This window comes from Vicia villosa, linkage group LG7 (assembly GCF_029867415.1).
Source record: "Vicia villosa cultivar HV-30 ecotype Madison, WI linkage group LG7, Vvil1.0, whole genome shotgun sequence".
In the NCBI taxonomy this organism is placed as follows: Eukaryota; Viridiplantae; Streptophyta; class Magnoliopsida; order Fabales; family Fabaceae; genus Vicia; species Vicia villosa.
Window position 1 is genome coordinate 43,340,071 of NC_081186.1, and position 26,564 is coordinate 43,366,634.

At 36.3% G+C, this 26,564-nt stretch overlaps 4 protein-coding genes across 10 annotated transcripts; 3 read left to right on the forward strand and 1 right to left on the reverse strand.

The window, feature by feature from the left end:
- The first annotated feature begins 9,918 nt into the window (after positions 1–9,918).
- LOC131620485 (phosphatidylinositol N-acetylglucosaminyltransferase subunit C) lies at positions 9,919–11,584 on the forward strand. Of its 3 annotated transcripts, none has more exons than XM_058891577.1 (3): positions 9,919–10,047; positions 10,276–10,550; positions 11,378–11,584. In XM_058891577.1, the coding sequence occupies exons 2-3, from the start codon at positions 10,386–10,388 to the stop codon at positions 11,564–11,566; spliced, it is 354 nt and encodes a 117-aa protein (XP_058747560.1). In that variant the 5' UTR covers positions 9,919–10,047; positions 10,276–10,385; the 3' UTR covers positions 11,567–11,584. The 3 variants fall into 3 exon arrangements, with proteins under 3 accessions (XP_058747560.1, XP_058747558.1, XP_058747557.1); XM_058891575.1 differs by having other exon boundaries at positions 10,809–11,565; XM_058891574.1 differs by having other exon boundaries at positions 10,276–11,565.
- Positions 11,585–11,679: 95 nt separating this feature from the next.
- Positions 11,680–17,501, reverse strand: LOC131620484 (disease resistance protein RPV1-like). 4 transcript variants are annotated; one of them, XM_058891572.1, is made up of 5 exons: positions 16,796–17,501; positions 15,577–16,699; positions 14,749–15,051; positions 13,081–14,664; positions 11,683–12,874 (listed from the first exon to the last, which is right to left on the reverse strand). In XM_058891572.1, the coding sequence occupies exons 1-5, from the start codon at positions 17,266–17,268 to the stop codon at positions 12,185–12,187; spliced, it is 4,173 nt and encodes a 1,390-aa protein (XP_058747555.1). In that variant the 5' UTR covers positions 17,269–17,501; the 3' UTR covers positions 11,683–12,184. The 4 variants fall into 4 exon arrangements, with proteins under 4 accessions (XP_058747553.1, XP_058747555.1, XP_058747554.1 ...); XM_058891573.1 differs by having other exon boundaries at positions 11,687–12,874; positions 13,081–14,661; positions 16,796–17,500; XM_058891570.1 differs by having other exon boundaries at positions 11,680–12,874; positions 15,577–17,501.
- Positions 17,502–19,415: 1,914 nt separating this feature from the next.
- Positions 19,416–19,898, forward strand: LOC131618949 (uncharacterized). Its single transcript, XM_058890096.1, has one exon. It carries the CDS (start codon positions 19,416–19,418, stop codon positions 19,896–19,898), a length of 483 nt encoding a protein of 160 aa, XP_058746079.1.
- Positions 19,899–20,915: 1,017 nt separating this feature from the next.
- On the forward strand, positions 20,916–26,354 carry LOC131620486 (disease resistance protein RPV1-like). Of its 2 annotated transcripts, none has more exons than XM_058891578.1 (5): positions 20,916–21,656; positions 21,748–22,870; positions 23,274–23,579; positions 23,672–25,255; positions 25,594–26,354. In XM_058891578.1, exons 1-5 carry the CDS (start codon positions 21,175–21,177, stop codon positions 26,281–26,283), a joined length of 4,185 nt encoding a protein of 1,394 aa, XP_058747561.1. In that variant the 5' UTR covers positions 20,916–21,174; the 3' UTR covers positions 26,284–26,354. The 2 variants fall into 2 exon arrangements, with proteins under 2 accessions (XP_058747561.1, XP_058747562.1); XM_058891579.1 differs by having other exon boundaries at positions 23,675–25,255.
- Positions 26,355–26,564: the final 210 nt, after the last annotated feature.

Consider the following 26,564-nt stretch of genomic DNA (forward strand, 5'->3'; position numbering starts at 1 on the left):
CATCGAGTAATTGTGAGGCGATTTGGGTCATTGTGGATATATTAACGAAATCTGCTCACGTTATTTCGATAAGAATGGATTAACCGATGGAAGTACTGGCGAGTGGTATGTTTATAAAATTGTTTGTTGGTTTGTTTGTTTGCATGGTGTTTCGAAAGGTATTGTTCAGATTGAGATCCGAGGTTTATTTATGAAATTTTGAGAAGGTTCGCAAAGTACTTTGGGTACGAAGTTGCGTTTGAGTTTGGCGTATCATCCTCAAACGGATGGTCGGACTGGGAGGGAGATTTGGTCACTTAAGGATCTATGAGGGCTTGTGTTGTGAAACAAGGATGTGTTTGGATTAGCTTTTTGCCTTTGATTGGATAATACAAAGACTTTTGTCTGGTGTGCAAGCTGACACAACAGATTAAAAGGTTGAGTATGTTAAGAGAGAACAATGAGTTTCTGGTGAATGCTAGAAAGAGCTAGAAGATGGTTATGAAATTGGTAAATCTGTTTGTTGTGGGAAATCAGAGTGTGCATCGGAAGCGTGAAATGACGCGATTCATATGTGCATGAATTGTTAGAGTTCAAATTGTGGACAGTGGATGTGGTAGGAATTATAAGACCACCAGATGTTTTGGTTACATGTTTGACTGCTATGTCTTGGCATGGTTGTTTGGATGTTGTGCGACCGGGTTGTTGTCTGTGTCTTGGTTATTTCTTGTGTTTTGGTGTTAGTCGATGAGTGCATTGTATGGGCATTACATCTCGTTGTCATTGTTGTGTTTTGGTTGTTTTTCTTTTAGCTTGAGTTATTCGTTGTTTGTGCTGATTGTGTCGTTGCTTCCGTGGCTTGATAGTTGGTTAGTCGGATGCGAGAGCATATTCAAGTTTGTTTGCGTTTGGGATAATTTCGAGGACGGAAATGTTCTAAGTGGGGGGGAGTTGTAACGCCCAGAAAAATAAGTATATGCTTAATTTGGACGTTTGTGACGTTTATTGGAATTTTAACATTTTTGGAGTCGTTTCAGTCGGTATTAGTTCGGGATGGCGGACTAATATTTAATTGAAGGTTTTCATATTTTTGGTACTAGAAATATTATTAAGGTAATATTCCTCGTTTTGGGGGCGTTTGAACGATATTTGAGCGTAGGGGCATTTTGGTCAATTCCGCGGGGTAGATATTTTCTTTATAAGAAAGAGATATTTGTGAGAAAGGAAAAAGGATGGAAAGAAAAAGGAAAGAAAGAAGAAAAGGAAAAGGAAGAGAGAAAGAGAAGAAGAAGAGGAAGAGAGATTTTGTGGAGATCAAAACAAACCTTGATCCAAGAACAAAACCAAGGTAAGGGGGTGAATCTAATTTATCTTGGATGTATGATTCTTATAGTTTTGTTTTGTTTTTTTCTTGTTCTTGTTCATTTCTATGCTTGACCAACAATGGTGGATTGTGAGTTTTGAAGTTATAAACATGATTTTGTGGTGTGTACGTGTAGTATGGTGATAGATATCTTCATTGATCATGTTTGTTTTCCATTTCTATGGCTTGATTGAAGTTGGAGAATAAGTTAGGTTTTGAGAAAGATTAATGAATCAACCATGAAAGTTGGATGTTATGTTGTTTATATGGTATGCATGTGTTGTATTTGTGTTATAATGATGTTTTGGAGTGGTTTTGGTGGGTATAAGGGGCTTGAGACAAATCTGTTGGTGTTGGGTTTTTTCTGGTTTTTCTCAGGTCCGCTGAGCGGAGTTTTTGTTGGTCCGTTTCTGGAATTTCCGCTTAGCGGCCCACTGAGCCCGCTAAGCGGCCAACAACATATTTTGTTTTTTCCAAAACTTTGAAACTTCGTAACTCTTGGACCGTAACTCCGATTTTGTCGCCGTTCGAAGCGTTGGAAAGCTAACGCAATGAACTATACTATGATCTAATTAAATGATTCATAGGATTTAGTCTCCTATTATTTTCATTAGGATCAAGTGATGAACTGTGTAGTATGTTCAATTATCCAAACTTTGAAACCTTGTAACTTTTGATTCGTAGCTCTGTTTCATACGTCGTTGGAAGCGTTAGGAAGCTAGTTGGATGTTCTATATGATAGTATAGGCTTGGTTAGCTTGTGATTAATTGGTTATGAGGTGTTGTTGATGAAAACACATAATTATTTATATGCGCGATATGATTGGTAAATAATCACAGTGCTTGGTTGCAATTGTTGCTGATGTGTGGATTAACATGAAATCATGTTCGTATGTGTTATGTATTAATGAATGTTCATTCTTGATATGTGACGATGTTTGGTTGTTTTTTGTCAACGTAATGTGTGGCCTTATGGAAAGTAATTGTTGTTATGAGAATGATGTATTATCATTGTTGAATTGTTGTATTTCAACTTGTTGATGATGTATTGATGAAGTTGTGGGCCGATGGCCAATATTAATTTGATGTGATGCAATTATGAAATCATTTATGCCAATGTGGCCAGTATGTTTTGACGGTGAATGTGTGATATGTGCTTATTAATGCCTGTGTGGTAATCATGGTGTGATATAATTGATAACGATGTTATTAATTGGTGATGTATCCTTTTGGATAGAATATAAACGGTGTAACGTGAGTATGTGACCGTGTTATATTGTTGATGATGTTGTTGTCGTGTAATAGAGTCATATATTTGCATCATACCATTTCAATACGTTAATGGCGGAATGCTATTAACAGGTGGCCTGCGGGCATTGGTTACCAGTAGGAGCTTAATGCTCGGTAACGGTATATTAGCCTGAGTGGCAAGAGTTCATCAGTGGGAGCTACATGCTCGATGACAATAGCCTGCGGGCTTCCTGAGTGGAATAAAGTCCCAGCATAATGCTCGGAAAAGGGTCATCAGTGGGAGTTACATCCTCGATGACGACAGCCTGCGGGCTTCCTGAGTGGAATAAAGTCCCAGCATAATGCTCGGCAGGTGTATTTGTCATAATGACAAGGAGGAGTTTACTCCAGATTTGGTACCACATGCATATGCATAGTCGAGTCTCATTCATCATTGTCTGTCTTTATAATTTATGTTATCATTCATGGGTCGCATTACTTATATATTGATTGTAGCTAAATGAGTAGATTACGTTGTTGTATGATTCTTGATGATACTTGTTGGCATTACTATATTTATCATGCTTCTTCATTATAAATTATATTCTCACCCTTCTGCTGATTTGATGCTTGAGTGGCATCCTGCAGATTAGCCGCTTTGGGAGTCTTTTGGAAGAGGTAGTTCTCCAGTTGGTCTTGTTAGTCGCTCTGATACGTAACACCAGGGAGTCGGGAGTCTGTTGTTATTTATTTTTATATGACTCTTTTGAACTTGTATATGTGATAACGTGCCGTTGTGTATTGTAAACACTTTATTTTGGAAAACTCCTCTTTGAGAGTGAGAGCTATACGTATATATATATATATATATATATATATATATATATATATATATATATTCATATCTTTCGTGTGTTATGTATCATTTTATTGGCAGGTGTTGTATGCTTTTGGCATCGCTGATGTCCGTTTGTTTTCTAGGTGTTTGTTTGGTTACTTAGTGTAACATCCTAATTGTGTTGTATAAAAATTTAATACTCTGATATTTTCTTGCCTAAATGCTTTGGGTAGAATTGGGGTGTTACAGCACCCCCCTAAGCGTGTAAAAACTAGGGGGATAAATCAAAAAAAAAAATTTACAGGGGGGTAATTTTTCCTCTTAGGAGGCAAAAGACTTAAAATTTTAAAATTATAGGGGGATAATCCAAAACTTTCTTTTAAAAGGGGGGTAAATCAAAACTCGCCTATATGGCAGGGGGATAAATGACTATTAACCCAAAAATAAAAATCATAATAATACAAAATATTATTCTAAAATAAAAAATAATACATAAATTATTCATAAAGTGTTATGGGGTAAAAAAATTATAACCTATTGCGTATGCCTAATCCTCACCACTGACCCCTCCTCTGCCTCCTGTATTCCACCAGTCACTGCCTCGCTAACTCCCTGGCCTTTCATAGTGTCGGTCCCACATGCCAGCCACTCGGAGTACAATGAGTTGGAGTCGAATGAGATAATCTTCCTGTGATCTTTGAATGACGTCCATTGGATGTTATCATGAACAATCCTATCAAGATACATCCGGAACGGCAACACAACATGATTCCCTTTGCGAGGGAAATACATGGAAGCCCTCGGCATCTCCTTCCTATACGCCGGATCAAGATAAAAACCATGAATGTGGTGGAAGTGAGAAATGATCCATCCCTGAATAAATGAATAAGACTCGTGTAAAAACAAATTATTAATAATAGAATAAATTTAATAGTTGGAATGAAAGGTATCGTCACCAGTGTAGTAGAGCCTGTCAGCTGTCTGGTCCTCTAGTTAGAGACTTCATTAAGTTTTTGGTACAATTATACCAAATTATACCAAACAACAGGCTCCCAAGTTTCACTTTCTCACTATATCCAAATCCATGAAGTACCGGAGGTATGTTATATCCACGTAGTTTGCACTTTTGTCTACATAAATGGACGTGTCAACCAAGAACATGAAGTAACACCTCAAAGCATCCTAACGGTGATACTGGACAAAGAAGTCATCTCCCTCAATCTCGTAATCAACTGCCGCAACAAGGTGGTCGTGGTAAAAGTCCTTCAGGAATGAGAATTTGGCATGAGCCTCATTAGTCGAGGAACACTACTCAGATGCCTTTTTTGGCTGAGCTCCAAAATAGTCAACCACCCAATCAGTGGCGACATCACGAGTGATGTGGGAGTGGTTAAGGAGCCTCCCTCTATTATGAAGGTGTAGCAGGCAGACGACATCATCCAGAGTGATCGTCATCTCTCCAAATGGAAAGTGAAAAGATAACGTCTCCTTGTGCCATCTCTCTACGAATGCCCACTGCATTCTGTGGCTAATAGTACTGTAACCAGAACAACAAAGGCCGACAAATCTGGATCCAAGAATGGTCTCCCTGAACCAATCTGCACCAGGATGATATAAATCAAAAACTTTTCACGCGTGGTTCACAAACTTTAGTGGTAGCCGTTCCTGCAAACATAAAAAATAATATCAATTTTAACATGTTTGTGCGTAAATCATTTAAATGAAAAGTGTAATAAAAATTATACTTGTCTGGTGGAAACATGTAGAGCGACATGATCAGAGTAATAGATCAAGAGGAAGGTGCCAGAGGACCCTGCAGGATACATCGGGTTAACCTGCACGGGTGCCGAAACACGAACCTCCTTGGGTGCCTCCTCATTATCCCTAGATGAGGACGCACGTGATCGACGGATCCTCGAGCAGAAGTGGATGTTCTCCCAACTTCCTCTCGCGGTATCCCACTGCGTCCTCGACCCCTCGTAGCCTGCTCAACGCTCTCATGCCGAGCAGAAGCATTTTGGGTTGGCCTGCCGAGTCTAATTCTATTTGGATTCTTAGCCATTTTACTTGGAAAAAGAATAATTAGTACTCAAAGGGAAGGAACCTAAACATGTTTGAAAAAAATTAAAAAGAAATAACTCAGACACAATTTCGGAAGTGCATAGCGGAAACTCCTCTAAGGTGTTTTCGAAAATGAACTTCTGAAAAAACCTGCGACTTTTATTTTTGAAGCTTAAACCTCAATCACCCAAAAATGCAATTTTTTACACATTTTTGACATCAAACATCCACAATTTACAATATATAACAACCTATTAACTTTAAATGATCCTAAACAAATTATCATACACATGCAAAGTAGAATTTTATTTATTTTAAGAAACTTACTCAAATTTGGAACTTTGAGAGTTGTTGAAATGTGTTGATATTAGGAGTTAAAATGAGTTGCAACTTGTTGAAATGAGTAGAAATCAGTTAAAGGGACTTTTGAAAGTGGAGATTTTGGGGGGTTGAGTTTGAAAAGAAAAGAGAATATGGGGTTGCTGTCATGGGTTTAATGTATAAATTGGATATGCATCTCCGAAAAGTTCAAAACTTAACAAAAAGCTATTTCGGAGATGCATCTTCGAAAATACTCCAAAAAAATTGAAATATGGTGCGTTCAGAGATGTATATCTAAAATCAGGAGATACATTTGAAATCTAGAAGCCTTTTGAAGGCTAAGAGATTTAAAAAGAAATTCTCATGTGTTAATTTTCAAATCTTTGTGGGACATGCAACTAAATTTACTATCCAAATATTTGTAAATTATCAAAACCTTAAGCTTCAGTTCAGAGCATTCCTTAAGAAATTCAAGACCATTTTCATAGAAGTAAGGACACTTTATTTTGAGGTTTCAATCCTTACAAGAAAACCTTATCAATCAATTTATTTTCCTTTTAATTTGAATGGAGCAGGTGAATATGCTCGAGAAATATAATCATGTAGGATGTGAAATATAAATGATGATTTTTCGATGCACCCCATAGATCTCTTACACACGCGCAAAATTCCATTTTTGCCCCCAACTTTCGTAGATGCACCTCTGGAAGTACCCCATTTATCCAAAAAAATTTGATTGGTGATGTAGATACATATACGGAAGTACAATAAACTACTATATATGGGGAAAAATACAAATAAATTCAGTTCAGGGATAGTTCCGTAGGTTCATCTACGAAATGACTTAGCGCCATATTATTCCGTAGATGTACCTACGGAAGCATCTGATATAGTTTGAACCAGTATGATCACTCCCTCATTGTCACATTTTTTCTCCAACACTCACTCTCACCACCCTAAAAAACCCTCATTCATCAATATCCTTTTCTACTCCAAAGTTCCAACTTTTTGGTGCAACATATCAAAGGGAGCAAGAGAAGACTCAATTTCAAGTAAATATCCATCTTCAACCACTATATTGTTCACATTATGCAAATAATTTTCTACAAAAAAGTTACGCTGCTTCCGTAGATGCATCTACGGAACATGTTGAGGAAGAACACTTCCGTAGGTGCATCTACGAAACAATCACTGAGTTGTAATTCTGTGTTATTTTGACAATTATTTGCAAATAGGTATGGTGCACCCCGATAATATTCCAAGAGAATTAGCTCCTTTAGTCGATGTTTGTACGAGTGTTGATGGGGTAGTCGCAAAGATGGTAGATGTAGGAGGTGACTTTAGTAGCAATTAAGACTTTGATGGCCGTGAAAGCATGCTAAAATGGATTCGTAGGAATGCAACTAACCTTGGTTTTGGTGGGGTAATATGAATTTCGGATAAAGGCACGGCAAGAAGAAACCCATTTGTAACAATGATGTGCGAAAGAAGCGGGAAATACCATCCTCCTTTAAGGAATTTTAAAAGATACGACACGGGTACTAGCAAATGCAGGTGTCCATTTAAGATCCTCTGTTAAATGTTGGCTAGCAAGAAGTGAAAATGCTCTGTTATTTGTGGTTTGCATAACCATAACTTGTGCGCAAAATTACAAGGCCATCCTAGTGTTTGTCGGCTCAATCCGGAAGAGAAGACATGCATTAAAGACATGTCCATGAATCTTATCCAACCGAAAAATATACTTGCCATATTGAAAACGAAGGAACCCGATAACATATCGAATATAAGACAAGTGTATAATCAACGGTACCGCAATAATAAGGAGAGTAGGAGAGATAGGAGTGAGATGTAACAATTGTTGAAAATGTTGGATGCTAACAAATACGTGTTGCGGTATAGAACTTGCGATGACAAGATTATGGTCCGAGATATTTTTTGGACTCATCCGGATTTGATAAAATTATTTTATACTTTCCCGACAGTGCTCATCCTTGAGAAGACATTTGATAAAGTTATTTTTTGGACTCATCCGAATTTGATAAAGTTATTTAATACAAGACCAATAAGTATCGACTCCCATTATTTGAGATGGTCGGTGTTACATCCACCGAGAAGACATTTGCCGTTGGTTTTGCTTTTTAAGAGTGTGAAAAAGAAGATAATTTTAGGTGAGCAATGGAGGTGTGTCGATCACTTTTAAAAAACAAGTCGAGATGTTGAAGGCGATTGTTATGGACCGTGACCCCGATTTGATGAATGCGGTTGCAAAGGTATTTCCTTCTTATGATGCATCGGCGAGATACCGATCTTTATGCATAAATAAATCGACCGGATCGTCAATATGGTTGGGGACAGTAATTGCGGATTCCAGGCCGTATCAGTTTTGATTGGTAAGGGAGAGGATAACCATAAGCTTGTCCGTCTTGAACTTATCAAAGAGTTGATGAACCATAAAGACTCGTACACACGGGTATTTAGAGACGAAACCGGATTTGAATCGATCAACAAAGCTCTTGTTCCTTGTTTGGGCTCTTACGCACCGATTTCAAAATGGATGAGATTCCCGGAAATGGGACATCTTATTGCATGCTCATATGACATGGTATGCATTGACTTGACACAATATGGTTTTTCAGAAACCTTTTTTCCTCTTCGCACTGCACCTCCTACAAATTGATGATCATATTATGTGTGTTGGATGGCTTGCAAAATCAAAACATTTTGTGCAAGTTTACTTAAAACTGGGATGCCCCATACCACCTACGTCACTGGAATGGGCACTTCATCATACCGAAGCTGCCGATACGTGGTCGGGTCGTTTTGTGATAGGATGCACGATTTCGAAAGGTTGAACAACATCGAAAAGGAATCAAATTCCGAAAAGTCAAGATTAGAACCTCCAATAGATTTAGCCGACGACAATTCTTTTGATGTATTTATCTAGTTTCAAAGTATAATATATGTACTCTATAATATTGCAATATAATCCTTTAGGGTTCTTTACGTCAGAAGCTCAAGATTTGACTGACTGTACACTCTCCTAAACAACAACCCTCAAACTAGGGTTTTGATATTTGCAAAGTAAAATCAAGTTCTAAGACCTCAAATGGAACCAATGGCTTCTCATATGATTCAAAGTATCCTCATGCCAAGTTTCAAGCCCTGATTCAAAAGATTGCTCACGCAATGGCCCAAACGATCAATAATCGACTGGTTGACCTAAAAGTCAAACCATGGTCAAACCACAGTCAAAAATTCTGATTTTTGGTCAACATCCTCATTCATCATTTGATCAAGGATTGATCATGATTTATCAAGGAAAGCTCCAAGATCATCAAAAACCTAAGTTTCTAAATTAGGGTTTTTGACCTAAAAGTCAACTGAACTTTGACCAGGCATAACTTTCACATACTTTATCAGAAATTCCCCAACCAAAGCTCATTCTCAAGGAAATTTAATTTTCTACAACTTTGATGTTGAGCTCAAGGTCAAGAAATGCTCTCGCATAAGAGATATGAGCCAATACATTACAAGTCCTTCTAGAAGTTCGCCGAAAGTTGTTTTTGTCAGGAGCCATATCGTCAAGATAAAATCCCCAAATGCAAAAAAGCTTCCAAACTGTTTAATTATCTTTAAACTTTTCAATTTTTGAATAATTTTTTTCATACATGTTTAAAATATAATAAAATATTTTTTACCAAATTTTAGAATTTTTTAAAATAAAAAAAAAGAATTAAATATGAATTTTTTAAATTTCAAAAGATAATGATAAAAATAATGAAAAACTTAGAAATCAAATTTTGAGTTTTTTTTTAAAGGAATTTTTTATAACGTTCTAAACGTGTCTTCAAAACAATCATTCGAAAATACACATTGGTTTAATTGAAGGAACTCAAATTACACGCATAACAAATTTGTAGGGACTAAATAATATTATTTTTTTAATATGAACTAAAAATGAAAATTGAGATATATATAGGACCAAAACATATTTAACCCAAAATATTTTTATCTTTTAACCAATTTAATTTATTTATAATTAACATTAAGTAAATGTAGTTGAAATTTAATAGAGATTGCTTATTTATATTATTATTGAAATATTCTTAAACACATAAATTTTTCAGTAAATTTAACTTTGGAGTAGTTCCACTTAATTAATTGCAGTCCCACATTTCACACAGGTTCACCGTGACACAACTTACCGTCGGAAACTGTAGTTGCTCGTCTTCTCAAAACCGTAACAGACTATCAGGTATTTTGTTTTTCCTTTTCTCTATTTAGGGTTTTCAATTCTCTTATTCTCTTATTCATCATTGGATTTGAAATTGATTTGCATTGTCATTTTCGTTCATTACTTACGGAAACTAAACTTCAATTCGTTGCTGACAATCTGTGATTTGAAATTGAGACATCTGAATGACCTCTTCTAATGTCCTCTCCTTAGAATTAATCCTAATTTTTATCTTATTTTAATTTCCAGAGCTTGGAGATGGATTTGAAGACAATGGAGTATGCAAGATTTGATGTTGTAAAGGACAATTAGGTCCAAACATATAAGAAATTTGATCCGGAATTAAATAATACCTTTCAATGGATCTTGGCTTAGGTGGTAGCAACTCTTCTCCGTCTCGGCCCAAATGGAGAAAAGTGGCATACGGCGGAATGCAACATGGATACGATGACAATCATACCGACGACACATTCCTTGAAGGAATGGTCATGAATGCCAGTGTTGTAAAAAGGGACATGCTAAAGGTGATGCTCGACTCAGTTTCAATTTCAGAATATTTATGCATTGTTGCTCTTGTTGTCTTGGTCTGGACGTATACACTTTCATCGTCTCTTGATGAAAATTCTCTCTTGTTGATTGATCTAAGTCTTCTTGTTTCAGGCTTTCTGATTCTCCTTTTTACTCAACAAATGCTTTCTAATTCACTTAGTCTTCTCCTTCATTATGCCCTTAATATCTCGTTTTTCATAACTGGTTTATATGTTTTGGCTCCTATCTATCAGACTCTTACAAGGTCCATCAGTTCTGATTCCATTTGGGCGGTAACTGTATCGCTTCTCGTACTTCACCTTTTCCTGCACGACTATTCAGAATCCACTGTCAAAGCCCCAGGGGTTCTGAAGAATCCTGCATTAACTAGTTGTATATCCGTAAATGCTTCTGTAGTCGCCTCTGTTTTCGTTGCTTCCCGTCTTCCATCACGACTACATGTGTTTGCCATCATGTTATTCTCGTTACAGGTTTTCCTTTTTGCTCCGCTGGTTACATACTGTATTAAAAAATATTCCTTTCGCTTGCACCTATGCTTTTCTATCAGTTTGATGGTCCTGACATTAAGTTTTGTGTTCACACTGCATCGCATGCTATTCGTGTTGCTACTTAGTTTGTTGGTTTTTGTCAACTTGGTTTGTCCTTATTGGCTTATAAGGATTCAGGAGTATAAGTTTGAGATCAATGGACCTTGGGATGAGGCTAAGCTTTGTTTTGATATTACAGACTGAAATCAGAACATGCTATTCAATGTTGTTACACTCAATTCAACTAATTTTGGTTTTATTGAAGCCTGTAACAGTTAAAGGATCTGGAGAAGAAGACAGCAAAAATTATTGCCAACATCTCTTTCAAGCAATCAACAACCTTCATGGGGAATGTTGGAACACATAAGGATTATTGTAACAGTAATGGTTCAATGAATATGGAATTGAAATCATATCTTGTTATTAGAATTGTAGAAGGGCGTGTGAAACTTATACAATTTTAGTTTTACTAGTTTCTCTCCCGTGTAACGAGTATCACACCCAAGGTTTTCAAACTCGAGTTGAAACTATCTAAAAACAAAATTAATTTCTCAAGTCAGGTAAAATGAAGTAAAATCAAGTCAAACACTGCTCTTATTTTAATTGAATTAGTCTCCAATTTTACTCTTATTTGACTTAGCAAATGATTTAACTCAAGATTTTATTCTTCAAAATGTGAAACCAAGTGATTTTACATGTTAAAACTCAGTTTTAACATCTTTTTCATTCCATTTAAAATTAGTATCAGGAAGTGTTTATGGACCTTCATCAAACAAGTGTGAGAGTTCCTCCATTAAGTGGAATAGCTCATGTTTGAGGGAAAGACTAGAACATGATTGACAACATAGCCAGTTTTGATTCCTGTATTGCAATTAAATCAAGCTTTTCAAACTGGTGGTTTAAACTTAAATTGTAGATCTAAAAATTAGCCGATGTTAGAAAGGTCTCGACAAGTTAACTTATTCTCAATTCAGGACTACTAAAAATACATATTTTTCTCGTAAATATACAAGCCAAAAACAATAGCAAATCTGAAGGAGGTAATGTTGTTTTGACGAAGCATTATTCAATGCTTGTTCAAGTCAATCTCTTCTTTCAGCACTTGACATAAACCTCAACCAAAACCAACCCAACAACACAAAGAATAGATTAAACAGGAAGAACAGAATGGAATTGCCTTTGACACCAAGTAATCTAGTTCGAGGCTTTACTTTTTCCTGCTCCAATTCATGTTGACACTTATCTTCACTCTCCGTTGCATCAACACCTTCACCATAAGTGTTAAAAAACATAGCCATCCTTTCTGAGACAGATTGTAAGCCTTTGTCCAACGATTCTTCATCTCCCTCATAGTCATCCTCCCCTTCAAAGATTAAATGAATTCCACATTTTATCATTTCAAACCTCTCATCAATAGGAGGACTCCTCTTTGTCACACTAACCGTATCAGCATCTTTTAAAAAGGCTACCAATTGATGGTAATCATGGAACCTTTGCAAGTGTACGTGTGGTTCATCTGTCCTTGGCACTCCCCATATGTTTAGCCCTGAACTAAAAATTTGTCTGCCTGATTTGAGAACATTTGCTTGAACATCTAACACTCCAGGTGTTGGAATATCCTTTTTGTTATGGTTGATTGAGAAAATAACACCTACAACTACACTTGTTAGCTCAAGATTTTTGCGCTTGGAAAAGCTGACAGTTTCTCCAGAAAACCATTCAGGTAACTTGGTTCCGGGCATGGTCAAGTTCTGAAGATTTCTCAGTGCAACCTGTCATAAATATAAGCAACGACATGCAATTAAGGGTTCGTTTACTTTTGGTGTTTCACTCATCCGTAAAAAAGATACAAATTGTAAATGAAATAAAAAAAAAAATGAAAATGTTCATAGAGTAAACAGACCCTTAGTTCTGATTTTTGTTAATTTTTATTATTCATGGAATCAGTATATTAAGGCAAAGAGAATGAGATAACAACCTTTGAAAGTCCTTTGCGTGCTTTGGAGGAGCATGCACTGCAACCACTAAGGAACAATCTTTTCAAGGACTTCAAGCTTTCAAGACCTGGAATATCTACCACTTTTCCACAGTTTGTGAGCTTCAACTCCTCCAAACTCTCTAAATTTGACATGTCGTGTATAGTTTCTAATGCATAACAGTTATCAGCATTTAGCTCGATCAAGCTTGAAGGAAGTGATGGGAGAGAAGTCAGCTGCATGCAATTCGGAAGTAAGAGTTTCTTGAGAACGGAAAGACCTTTCAAACTGGAAGGAAGGCTGTGGAAATTGTTTTGGCCCAAATTTAAAGTCTCTATTAATGATAGCTTCTCGAATTCATCAGGAATTTTCCCAGATAATCCCCAGGCACGGGCATCAAACTCATATAGCAAGGTCAGATTACAGAAAGAAGACGGTATCACAAAAGAGACAGTGTTCTCCACAGATATGGGAACTAAATGTGGCCTCTTTGCCATTCTCAGTGATCTCAAGCTTGAGAGCTGACCGAAACTTTCAGGCAAGTCTGACATAGCTGTTTCCTCCATCTTTAAGTGACATAGAGATGTCAATTTTCCTATAGAAGTTGGGAGCTGTTTAAGCATTCTACATTTGTTCAATGTTAAGGTAACAAGATTTTCCAATAATCCAATTGACACTGGTAATTCTTTGATATTTCCATTGAAAATGTTGAGTGTGGTAAGAGAGCCCAGTTGGCCAATGGATTCTGGTAATGATTCAAGATTGCTGCAATTTCCAATATCAAGTTTCCTTAGTTGTTTCATGTCTCCAATTTGATCTGGAAGATATCTGATAGGTGTTCCATCTAACTCAAGTTCAATAATTGAAGCCAAAGTTTTAATTGAGTCGGGCAATTTATTGAGATGCTTACAGTTTCCAACTGATAAATTCCTCAGATAGGATAAAGAACCAATGGTGGAAGGGAGTTCCTTAATTCCGCTGTTGTAAGCCAAAAGCTCTGTCAATGATATGAGGTTTCCAACAGAATCTGGCAGTTGAGTGAGAGATTCACACCAAATCAAACTTAACTTCTCAAGATTTTTCAAGAATCCCACAGTGTCGGGTAATACTTGTAAGCCTGATTCATTAAGAGATAATTCTTGCAAAGAACATAATTTTCCAATGCAGTTTGGCAGTCTTCTCAAATATTTGCAGCGATCTAAAACAAGTCGTTCGAGTTTGGTCAATCGAAAAATGGACTCGGGCAACTTTACTATAGCAGTGCCATCGGCCTCTAGTGTTTTCAGCGATTTAAGTATGCCTATGTTTTCAGGTAATACTTTCAAATTGGTGCAACTAGAAAGAACTAGGATCTCCAGATGTTTCAGCCCAGACACATTACTGGGAAGCTCAGTGATGATTTTACAACGCCTCAAATTCAAATTACGCAAGGTAGTCAAACTGCCAACTGATTCATGAATCCTTTTTAGATTAGTGCAATTCTCCAAAATAATTTTCTCTAGCTTGAGACACCTAGATAAATCAGGGATTGCAGCAAGTTGGTAGCAGTCGGAGAGGTTAATGACCATTAGGTTCTCTGGAACCTGCTAAAAAATATGATGTTATGTTATAAGATGCTATATTTGTGCATTCGTGATTAAAATTATGCATAAAATAGCAAAAGCATGTACCTTGTGACTTTCCAATCCCCGCAAGCTTCTAATTTTCTCGGCATTTGAGAGATCAAGGACAGCCAATTCACGTGGCAATGTGTCCAAAGGAATGCATTCCAAAGGACATCCTTGCCATTGTAGCCATTTCAGTTCATCCGGAAGAAACTTGCCTTCCAAACTCTGATTATTGATCTGAAGCAATCTTAAGGTAACCATTGGTTCAAAGGATTTTGTATCAAGTGTAACATAGTTATATTTCTCTGCTACAATGATTGATCTTTTCTTAAAGTCTAGTACAATTCCTTGTATGCATCTTGTTCCCTACATTAAAAAATAATGAATGACTTCTGAATATCACGAAGGATTATTATTTCGAGAATCATGAAATACTGACTGTTACATGAATGTGTATTAAATAAGCATCATATACAGTTGGTTGGCTCTAGGGATGCAACCTTTCGTCATGAAAATAATTAGTTTCCAAAAACAAAATGAAATATTCAGTCAGATAGAAGTTTTTGTAATCTTATGCAAATTGACAGATATGGATTGCTTAATAATATATAAAACAACAGCATGCAGTTTTATATATTAACCAAAATAGGTCACGTTAGCACAACACTAAGCCCAACAATGTTAGTAATATTATTATCTAGTCTATTGTTTCTGTATTATTAAAATTTGGTCTCCAAGGCCAATTTTGTCTGCTTGTCTTATTATATTATTCTACTGCTAGCAGCACAAGAGCCCCAACCTAAATAAATGACACACCCTTTTTGAATAAAATATTAATGAATCATTTTGGTTAACTACATTTAAGACTTTGAAGCGTAATGTCTCTTTTACCTTCTTACTCTTCAAAACGGACATGATTTCAGCGCGATCCCATAATCTGCTACGCATCCCAGGATCAACATGGTTTTCATCCATAACAATCTGTCTTCCCATGTCTCTAATTTGATCATGCATCCACAAGGAATTATCATCCTTTATTTTGATTAAGCATTTCTGTACAAGGATTGTCATAGCTATCTCTCCTCTAAAACCACAACCTCTGAATATATCAATCACATCACCGCGTTTCATTTCCACATGAAGAAAGAAACAAGCAATATCAAGGAATATACATTTCTCTTGTTCATCCAACCCATCATAACTTATCTTCAACACATCGTGAAGATTCCCGGGCCGAATTGTTTTCAGCTTCTCAATAGCATCCTCCCATTCCTCCACCCTCCTCCTCTCACACAGAAAGCAACCAAACACTTCCAAAGCCAATGGCATTCTTCCTGTAAGAGATACAATTTTCTTTGAAAATTCCAGAAAATTTTCTGGAGGGTCCTTTTTCTTCAAAGCATGGTAACTGAATAACTGTAGAGCTTCTTCATCATACAATTCTTTGACTTCATACAACTGATTGACATATTTTTCAGGCAAAGCAGTTGTGTCCCTTGTTGTAATGATTATACAGCTTCCTTTATAAAACCATTCCTTTTTACCAATCAAAGCATCAAGCTGGTTTACATTATCAACATCATCCAACACTAGTAGAACTCGATTTTCATGAACTATTTTTTTGATAGTAGAAAGACCAGCATTGACATCACCGATAAAACTCTGAGTTCCTTGTTGAGAAGAAAGATCTTTAATGATTTTGCTTTGAAGAGAAAGCAAACCACCCTCTTTAGATGAGGAGTGTCTCACATTTGAAACGAAACATCTACGTTCAAAACGACCAACGAGACTATTGAAAAGAGCCTTGGCAAGGGTTGTCTTACCAACACCTCCCATCCCATACAACCCTAAGACCTTGACAGTGTTGGATTGAGGTTGTAACAGATCCATCACCTTCTCAACACGAGTATCGAGTCCGACTAGAAAGTCAGCGACAACCATTGGAGTATTACTTAACTCCTTCAAAACTCTTTTTACCAAAAGGTGTATCAGATTATCACGCTCGCCTTCATAACTAAGAAACAAAAACAAAAAGAAAAGAACAATCCATGAGAGTAGAAATGAGTAAAGATTGTACCAAAATAGGAGAATAATTAGAAAATAGAGAAACCTGTTACTGAAAACATGGCCAGCACGTCCACCAAGTTGTTTCATAGCATCTCTCCACTTGGAAACCATATCATTATCAAATCTGTTTTCAAGATCAGCAAAACCCTTTTTAAAAGGACCCCCTTGTTTCCGAACATGAGAAGGATCAACCTGGTAGAAAACGGGAATAACAAGTCTCTTACATTCAAAAATCCTGACAAGTTCATCGAGACACCAGTGAGAGTCAGCGTAATTGGGAGAGATAATAACAATGGAAGCAGCAGAGTCATCAATGGCTTGAAGAAGAGTGATATCTATGCGATCTCCACGGTCCAAACCCTCATCGTCCATGAAAGCCCGAATACCTTGAGTGTAGAGAGATTGGTATAGTTTTTTGGTGAAGCATTCGCGAGTATCTTCACCTCTGAAACTCAAAAACACGTCCCAACGAAGCCTGAATGCTCCGCCACCGGAGGAAGAAGAAGAGGAAGACATGACCTCTGAAACTCAGATACACGTGAAAATGAAAATAGCGTTTACTTTACTTCGATTGACTAAAGTTTGTTTACATGCACAGTTGCTAATATTATAATCGTCGGTGGCATGTGGAAATGGTGAGAACACCCTCCCCTATGTGGCTTTCTTCCAGCCATCAATACATTGTTTAGATACAAGGAAAGCACAGATTCTAATCACAAACTGTTGAAAGAGAGATTAATTGAAGGTGGAACCTACAAAAGAAAAAACACTTGATGAGAAGGCACGCCAATACGTACTTTTTTTTTAATTCCTTCTTTGCCCCCTTGCTTTTATTTCCTTTTTCTTTTCACTCCCAACTTCTTTTAAATAGTTTATTGACTTAGATTTTAGAGAAACTATTATTATGGGTTCTTAAGCACCATATTGACTTTTCTGCTTTTTCGATGTCGTTCAATCTTTCGAATTCGTACTTTCTATAAAAAAAAAAAAAAATCCGGCCATGTCCTGACATCTGCGGTAGAATGAAGCGCCCATAATCATCAAAACTAAGTCTTTTTCAATGAGGAATAACTTCGTCCATTCTTATTGGCTCACCTAGTTTCATCTTTTTAGCAATAAGACAAGCACACATGAGACAATATGTTTTAGTAATAGTGCAACCACATTTTACGCTATCGGAACTTACAGTTTCACCTCGTGAAAAATATAGTTCAACCCAGGGTGAGACATATTGTTGATCAATTGAGAATAAAGAATTTTATCCTTGAATCAATGTTCCAACACCTTAATACTCTGGTCGCATATTTGAACTTAGTTGTCACAGATTTAAACTTACAATTCTACATATAATATTTTTATATAACTATTATATTAATTGAGTTGGTTTAATGAGATAATTTTTTGTCCCTTCAAGATTCATTTATTTCATTTTTATTGAAACTCATATTTTAAAACAAAATATTTTGTATATAAAGCTAATGAAATCTCATTTTAGTTAAAATAAAGTGACTAGAATAAGACATATCCCATGAGTAAATAAAAGGAGTCACTCTAACAAGTACATATGTCGAATAGGTCTCATGAGACATTGCCATATAAATGAGTTAAACTAAGTTGACCCGCTTACTACACAAGATGTCAAAATGGAATTCATCCAAAATATTATGGGAGGTGTTCATTTACACCTTATATATTTTTACTTTTTAAAATTATTCTTTTCGTCTTGTTCGGATTAGAAAAGTTTATAGTTCAGATTGTATTAAATTAGTTAAAAATTATTTTTTAATTTAAAATTGGTTACCAGAATTTTATAATATACATGATTCGGATCATTAACCATTTAAATGGTTCATATTTCTTTTGCTTCAGTCCAATTAAAATTGGGGATATGGTTCATTTAATCATTTTTTTTGCACACCCCTTTATTGAGAATAGTACAATTTGAACGTATCATAGTCAATCAACACTGATTTGTTTATTTGAAATGGTATTTTTTAAAAAGAAATTTATATGATTCGATGATGTGCTATATGGAGTTGTGGGAGCTCTAAGAGTCCGGGCCCGGATGGTTATTCTTTTTTTTATATATAAAAAGTGTTGGTATTTCCTTAAGAGGATTTTGTGCGGTTTTTCAACTATTTTCATACCTGTGGCGAAATCTCAAAGACGGTGATTTCTTCTTTTTAACGTTGGTTCCAAAAGTGCCAAACTCGGTGTCCTTGGATGATTATAGGGCCATTTGTTTGGTGGGTTACATGTACAAATTCATTTCAAAACTCTTAGTGGGAAATTGAAAAAAGTGTTGCATTCGATTATTTCACTGTGCCAAAGTGCTTTCGTGCCGGGTAGAAAATTATTCGATGGAGTTTTGGTGGCTAATGAGGTAGTGGATTTTGCTAAGAAAGAGGGGAGGGATTGTCTCTTATTTAAAGTGGATTTTGAGAAGGCGTGTGATAAAGTGTCTTAGAAATTTCTAAGATTCATGATGGATAGAATTAAGTTTGGTTTGGTTTGGAGGAGATGGATGGATATATTGGTTTTTCAAAGGAACATGTCCATGTTGGTTTGCGATAATCCGACGAAGGAGTTTGTGGTGGAGAAAGAGTTAAGGCAAGGTGATCCTTTATCACCTTTTTTTTGTGGTAGAGGGTCTAGCGGGACTAATGAGGAAATCAATTGAGATTGGGGAGTTTAGAGGATTTGGGATTAGTGGGAGTTGTGTAGTCGACACTCTTCAATTTGCTAATGATATGTTGTTAGTAGGGGAAGGATCTTGGAAGCATGTGTGGGCTATTAAGGCAGTTTTAAGAGCTTTTGAGCTTGTTTTGGGTCTCGGTATCAACTATCATAATAGTAAATTGATTGGTATCAATGTTAATAACAATTTCTTGAATGTTGCTTCTTATGTTCTTTCTAGCAAGGTGAAGGATTGCAACTTTTATTTTCTTGGGATACCCATTGGTTGTAATCCGAGGAACTCTTTGTCTTGGCTCCCTCTCTTGTCTAAGACGAAGAAGTGTTTATCAGGTTGGAAAAATCATTTTCTTAGTATGCGTGGTAGGATCACTCTTTTGAAATCAATTCTTAGCTCTCTCACTATATCCACCATGAATTTTTATAAAATGTCGGTTAAGGTTCTCAATTAGTTTTCTAGGATTCAAGGTAATTTTTTGTCGGGGAGGGGGTGGAGGATAAGAGGATGATTCAATGGGTGGGTTGAAAAAGTGTGTGTCTTCTGATTGATAAAGGGGGCTTAATATTAAAAACATCACAGATTTCAATTTAACACTTAACAAATGGAGATGGAGAATTCTTAAAGGACATGACACTTTTTGGTACAAATTGTTGAAAGCTCGATATGGCGACTTATCCATGGAGATTATTTGTGGAGGTATGATTCCTATCATTTCTACTTCTTCTTCTTCTAGATGGAAGGATTTAATTTCTATCAGGAAATCTACTATTGGTGATCCTTTGGTGGCTCATTGTCAGTTTAATATTGACAATGGTTTACCACCCCTTTTGAGAATCAAGGTGGATGGAAAATCTTTGTTTGACGGAGGAGTTTTCGGAATTATATTCAGTCTCTTATTTGAAAAAGGTTGTGGTAACGAGTATGAGAGAATGGGAGAATGATGTGTGGAAATGGGGGAATTGTGGAATATTTTGTCGGAGTATGAAATCATATATTTGATATATTTTTTGGAGTAGCTCCATCGCATCACAAAAATTAAACACCACATAACAATAACCTCAGGATAAGGAGGAGGAAGAAGTAATTTTAATAGTATGTATTTTATTGGTTAAAATAATAGTGAAAGTGGTTAATAAATTATAAATAAAATATTTGATTAATCCTATGTACTTTTGTGGTTAATATAATTATGAAGTTGTTATCAATGCAACCTTATATTTTTGTTGTAAAATAAAATTTAAAAATAAATATATTAATTTTTAAAATTTAAATTATTTTAATAAAAATTATTATTCACGGTATAAATACGATAAAAATAGTGTAGACAATGAAAAATATATGAAGAAACGAAAGTGGAGATTGTGGAGAAAAATATATATAAAGAAAATAAAAGTATGGGTCAAAATAGGAATAGTAGCAAGTACTATTGGCGAGCTTTCTCCCCTACACGCGGAAGATAAGTAGTTTTTTTCTTTTGTAGGTCCACCTCCAATTAATCTCTTGTTCAGTAATCTGTCATTGGAATCTGTGCTTTCCTTGTATCCAAAAAATCTATTGATGGATGGAAAAAGCCACATAGGGGAAGGCGTTCTTTCCATTTCCACATGCCACCGACGATTATAATATTACCAACTGTGCATGTAAACAAACTTTAGTCAATCAAAGTAAAGTAAACGCTATTTTCATTTTGGACAAGGTTTCAGTGACTTTGCTGAGTTTCAGAGATCATGTCTTCCCCTCCTTCTTCTTCCTCCGGTGGAGGAGAAGCATTCAGGCTTCGTTGGGACGTGTTTTTGAGTTTCAGAGGTGAAGATACTCGCGAATGCTTCACCAAAAAACTATACCAATCTCTCCACACTGAAGGTGTTCGTGTTTTCATGGACGATGAGGGTTTGGACCGTGGAGATCACATAGATACCACTTTTCTTCAAGCCATTGATGACTCTGCTGCTTCCATTGTTATTATCTCTTCTAATTACGCTGACTCTCATTGGCGTCTTGATGAACTTGTCAGGATTTTTCAATGGAAGAATAGGCTTGTTATTCCCGTTTTCTACCAGGTTGATCCTTCTCATGTTCGGAAACAGTCCGGTCCTTTTCAAAAAGGTTTTACTGATCTTCAAAACAGATTTGATAATCAAAAGGTTTCCAAGTGGAGAGATTCTATGAAACAACTTGGTGGACTCGCTGGCTTTGTTTTCAATAACAGGTTTCTCTATTTTCTAATTATTCTCCTATTTTTGTTAAAATCTTACTCATTTCTACTCTCATGGATTGTTCTTTTTGTTTTTGTTTCTTAGTTATGAAGGCGGGCACGAAAATCTGATACACCTTTTGGTGAAAAGGGTTTTGAAGGAGTTAAGTAATACTCCAATGGTTGTCGCTGACTTTCTAGTCGGACTCGATACTCGTGTTGAGAAGGTGATGGATCTGTTACAACTTCAATCCAACACTGTCAAGGTCTTAGGGTTGTATGGAATGGGAGGTGTTGGTAAGACAACCCTTGCCAAGGCTCTTTTCAATAGTCTCGTGGGTCGTTTTGAACGTAGATGTTTCGTTTCAAATGTGAGACACTCCTCATCTAAAGAGGGTGGTTTGCTTTCTCTTCAAAGCAATATTATTAAAGATCTTTCTTCTCAACAAAGATCTCAGAGTTTTATCGGTGATGTCAATGCTGGTCTTTCTACTATCAAACAAATAGTTCTTGAAAATCGAGTTCTACTAGTGTTGGATGATGTTGATAATGTAAACCAGCTTGATGCTTTGATTGGTAAAAGGGAATGGTTTTATAAAGGAAGCTGTATAATCATTACAACAAGGGACACAACTGCTTTGCCTGAAAATTATGTCAATAAGTTGTATGAAGTCAAAGAATTGTTTGATGAAGAAGCTCTACAATTATTCAGTTACCATGCTTTGAAGAAAAAGGACCCTCCAGAAAATTTTCTGGATTTTTCAAAGAAAATTGTATCTCTTACAGGAAGAATGCCATTGGCTTTGGAAGTGTTTGGTTGCTTTCTGTATGAGAGGAGGAGGGTGGAGGAGTGGGAGGATGCTATTAAGAAGCTGAGAACAATTCGGCCCGGGAATCTTCACGATGTGTTGAAGATAAGTTATGATGGGTTGGATGAACAAGAGAAGTGTATATTCCTTGATATTGCTTGTTTCTTTATTCAAATGGAAATGAAGCATGGTGATGTGATTGATATACTAAGAGGTTGTGGTTTTAGAGGAGAGATAGCTATGACGATCCTTGTACAGAAATGCTTAATCAAAATAAAACATGACAATACCTTGTGGATGCATGATCAAATTAGAGATATGGGAAGACAGATTGTAATGGATGAAAACCATGTTGATCCTGGGATGCGTAGTAGATTGTGGGATCGTGCTGAAATCATGTCCGTTTTGAAGAGTAAGAAGGTAAGAGATTCAGAAACTTTGCGAAATACTAAGCTTGATTTATATAAAATGCTTCAAAAGAGACTTTAACTTGCAAAGCCTTAAATATAGTTAACCATAAAGTGTGTACAAAATGATTAATTAATATTTTAATCAAAAAAGGTAGTCATTTATGCTTGTGCTACCAGCAGTAGGATAAAATAATAAGACAAGCAGACAAAATTGGCCTTAGAGAACAAATTTTAATAATACTTCTATCTGTTCGAGTATTTTGTTGTTTTGTATTTGGAAAATCATTATTTTCACGACAAAATGTGGCATCGCATGAGCAAATCAACAAATATGATTGGCTTAATTTGATTTTATCCCTCTAGGATTTTCGCCAAAGAATGAACTAACTGTATATGATGCTTATTTAATGTAGGGAACAAGATGCATACAAGGAGTTGTACTAGACTTTAAGAAAAGATCAATAATTGTAGGAGAGAAATATAACGAAGTTATACTTGATACAAAATCCTTTGAACCAATGGTTACCTTAAGATTGCTTCAGATCAATAATCTGAGTTTGGAAGGCAAGTTTCTTCCAGATGACCTGAAATGGCTACAATGGCAAGGATGTCCTTTGGAATACATTCCTTTGGACACATTGCCACGTGAACTGGCTGTCCTTGATCTCTCAAATGCCCAGAAAATTAAAAGCTTGAGTGCATTGGAAAGTCACAACAAGGTACATGCTTTAGTTATTTGATGCATAATTTCAATCACGAAAGTCAGAAGTCACAAGGGACATTTGATATAACATCACATCACATTGTTTAGCAGGTACCAGAGAACCTAATGGTCATTAAACTCTCCGACTGCTACGGACTTGCTGCAATCCCTGATTTATCTAGGTGTCTCAAGCTGGAGAAAATTAGTTTGGATAGCTGCATTAACCTCAAAAGGATTCATGAATCAATTGGCAGTTTGACTACCTTGCGTAGTTTGAACTTGAGGCGTTGTGAAAACATTACTGAGATTCCCAGTGATGTTTCTGGGCTGAAACATCTGGAGACCCTCATTCTTTCTAGTTGCACTAAGTTGAAAGCATTACCCGAAAGCCTAGGCATGCTTAAATCTCTGAAAACACTTGAGGCTGTTCACACTGATATAGTAAAGTTGCCCGAGTCCATTTTTAGATTGACCACACTCGAACGACTTGTTTTAGACAGTTGCTACAAATTTAGAAGACTACCAAACTGCATTGGAAAATTATGTTCTTTGCAAGAATTATCTCTTAATCATTCAGGCTTACAAGAATTACCGGACACTGTGGGATCCTTGAAAAATCTTGAGAAGTTAAGTTTGATTGGGTGTCAATCTCTCACTCAATTGCCAGATTCTGTTGGAAACCTCATATCGTTGACAGAGCTTTTGGCTTACAACACCGGAATTAAGGAACTCCCTTCCACCATTGGTTCTTTATCCTATCTGAGGAATTTATCAGTTGGAAACTGTAAGCATCTCAATAAATTGCCCGACTCAATTAAAACTTTGGCTTCAATTATTGAACTTCAGTTAGATGGAACACCTATTAGATATCTTCCAAATCAAATTGGAGACATGAAACAACTAAGGAAACTTGAGATTGGAAATTGCATCAATCTTGAATCATTACCAGAATCCATTGGCCACCTAGGATCTCTTACTACATTGAACATAGACAATGGAAATATCAAAGAATTACCAATGTCGATTGGATTATTGGAAAATCTTGTTACCTTAACATTGAAGAAATGTAGAATGCTTAACCAGCTCCCAGCTTCTATAGGGAACTTGAAATCTCTATGTCACCTAAACATGAAGGAAACAACTATATCAGACTTGCCTGAAAGTTTTGGTATGCTCTCAAGCTTGAGAACACTGAGAATGGGAAAGGAGCCTAATTTAGTTCCCACATCTATGGAGAACACGAGCTCTTTTGTGATGCCGTCTTCTTTCTGTAATCTGACCTTGCTATCTGATTTCGATGCCCATGCATGGGGATTATTTGGTAAAATTCCTGATGAATTCGAGAAGCTATCATTAATAGAGACTTTAAAATTGGGCCGCAACAATTTCCACAGCCTTCCTTCCAGTTTGAAAGGTCTTTCCTTTCTCAAGAAACTCGAACTGCTAAATTGCACGGAGCTGACTTCTCTCCCACCACTTCCTTCAAGTTTGATCGAGCTAAAAGCTGATAATTGCTACGCATTAGAGACAATACATGACATGTCAAATTTAGAGAGTTTGGAGGAGTTGAAACTCACAAATTGTGGGAAAGTGGTGGATATTCCAGGTCTTGAATGCTTGAAGTCCTTGAAAAGATTGTTCCTTAGTGGTTGCAGTGCATGCTCCTCCCAAGTACGCAAAAGACTTTCAAAGGTTGTTATCTCTTTCTCTTTGCCTATAAATACTGATTCAATGAATAAAAAAAGTACCAAAAGTGAAAACTAAGGATCCATTTACTTCAATTTCTACATTGTACGTAGATGAGTGGAATGACATTTGTAATGATTTTTTCTTTTTAATAGTGATAGACAAGAGATGAAAGCTAAATAGAGAGAACACATTTCTAGAAACACTGATCAGTGAGAACAGAACTGAATGTTTATCTTATCAGTGAGAACTGAAAATTGAAACTAGAAACACCAGAAGTAAACGAGCCATTAATTCCCTATTGTTGCTTATACATGTAACTAATGGAATAATATTTATGACAGGTGGCACTGAGAAATTTTCAGAACTTGAGCATGCCGGGAACCAAATTACCTGAATGGTTTTCAGGAGAAACTGTAAGCTTTAAGAATCGCAAAAATCTCGAGCTAAAAAGTGTAGTTGTAGGTGTTATTTTCTCAATTAACCATGACAAGATGAAAAGTCAAATCCCTGACGTGGTTGATATTCAAGCAAAGGTTCTCAAATTAGGCGAACAAGTTTTTAGTTCAGTGCTATACATAGGTGGGGTGCCAAGGACAAATGAACCACAAATACACTTGCGAAGGTTCCATGATTACCATGCATTGCGAAGGGAATTAAAAGAAGCTGATACGGTTTGTGTGACAAAGAGAAGTCCTCCTTTTGATGAGAGGTTGGAATTGATAAAAGCTGGAATTCATTTAATCTTTGAAGGGGATGATGATTATGAGGGAGACGAAGAATCGTTGGACAAAGGCCTACAATCTGTCTCAGAAAGGATGGCCAGGTTTTTCAACACTTATGATGAAGGTGTTGATGCAACTGAGAGTGAAGATAAGTGTCAACATGAATTGGAGCAGGCAAAAGAAAAGCCTCAAACTAGATTACTTGGTGTCAAAGGCAATTCCATTCTATTCTTCCTGTTTAATCTATTCCTTGTGCTGTTGGGTTGGTTTTGGTTGAGGTTTATGTCAAGTGCTGAAAGGAGGGATTGACCTGTACAGCATCAAATAATGCTTCGTTAAAACAACATTGCCTCTTTAGTTCATTAATACTTGCATGTGTCGGATAGATTTGTTAATTTTTTTTTTTCACGAGTGTATATCTTTAATATATTAAAACAGAATACATGTTTAGGCGCCAACTTTAGACCAAAATCCCGCCTAAACACGTGCATCGCACGGGGTAAAGTACTAGTTAATAATTTACAATTTAAAACAGGGTTAATACCTATTCTCTTCCTGAAAAAATTTAAATAAATTGTATGAATTCTCCT

Excerpts from the sequence above, each read along its gene's own strand:
- LOC131620485 (XM_058891574.1), top strand. The coding sequence starts at position 10,386 with ATGGATCTTGGCTTAGGTGGTAGCAACTCTTCTCCGTCTCGGCCCAAA.
- LOC131618949 (XM_058890096.1), top strand. The coding sequence starts at position 19,416 with ATGAGGAAATCAATTGAGATTGGGGAGTTTAGAGGATTTGGGATTAGT.
- LOC131620484 (XM_058891570.1), bottom strand. The coding sequence starts at position 17,268 with ATGTCTTCCTCTTCTTCTTCCTCCGGTGGCGGAGCATTCAGGCTTCGT. Across the intron at positions 15,052-15,576 it reads CCGTTTTGAAGAGTAAGAAG|GGAACAAGATGCATACAAGG; the intron begins GTAAAAGAGACA and ends TTTTTAATGTAG. Across the intron at positions 14,665-14,748 it reads GGGGATTGGAAAGTCACAAG|CAGGTTCCAGAGAACCTAAT; the intron begins GTACATGCTTTT and ends CATATTTTTTAG.
- LOC131620486 (XM_058891578.1), top strand. The coding sequence starts at position 21,175 with ATGTCTTCCCCTCCTTCTTCTTCCTCCGGTGGAGGAGAAGCATTCAGG. Across the intron at positions 21,657-21,747 it reads GGCTTTGTTTTCAATAACAG|TTATGAAGGCGGGCACGAAA; the intron begins GTTTCTCTATTT and ends TTTGTTTCTTAG. Across the intron at positions 23,580-23,671 it reads CATTGGAAAGTCACAACAAG|CAGGTACCAGAGAACCTAAT; the intron begins GTACATGCTTTA and ends CACATTGTTTAG.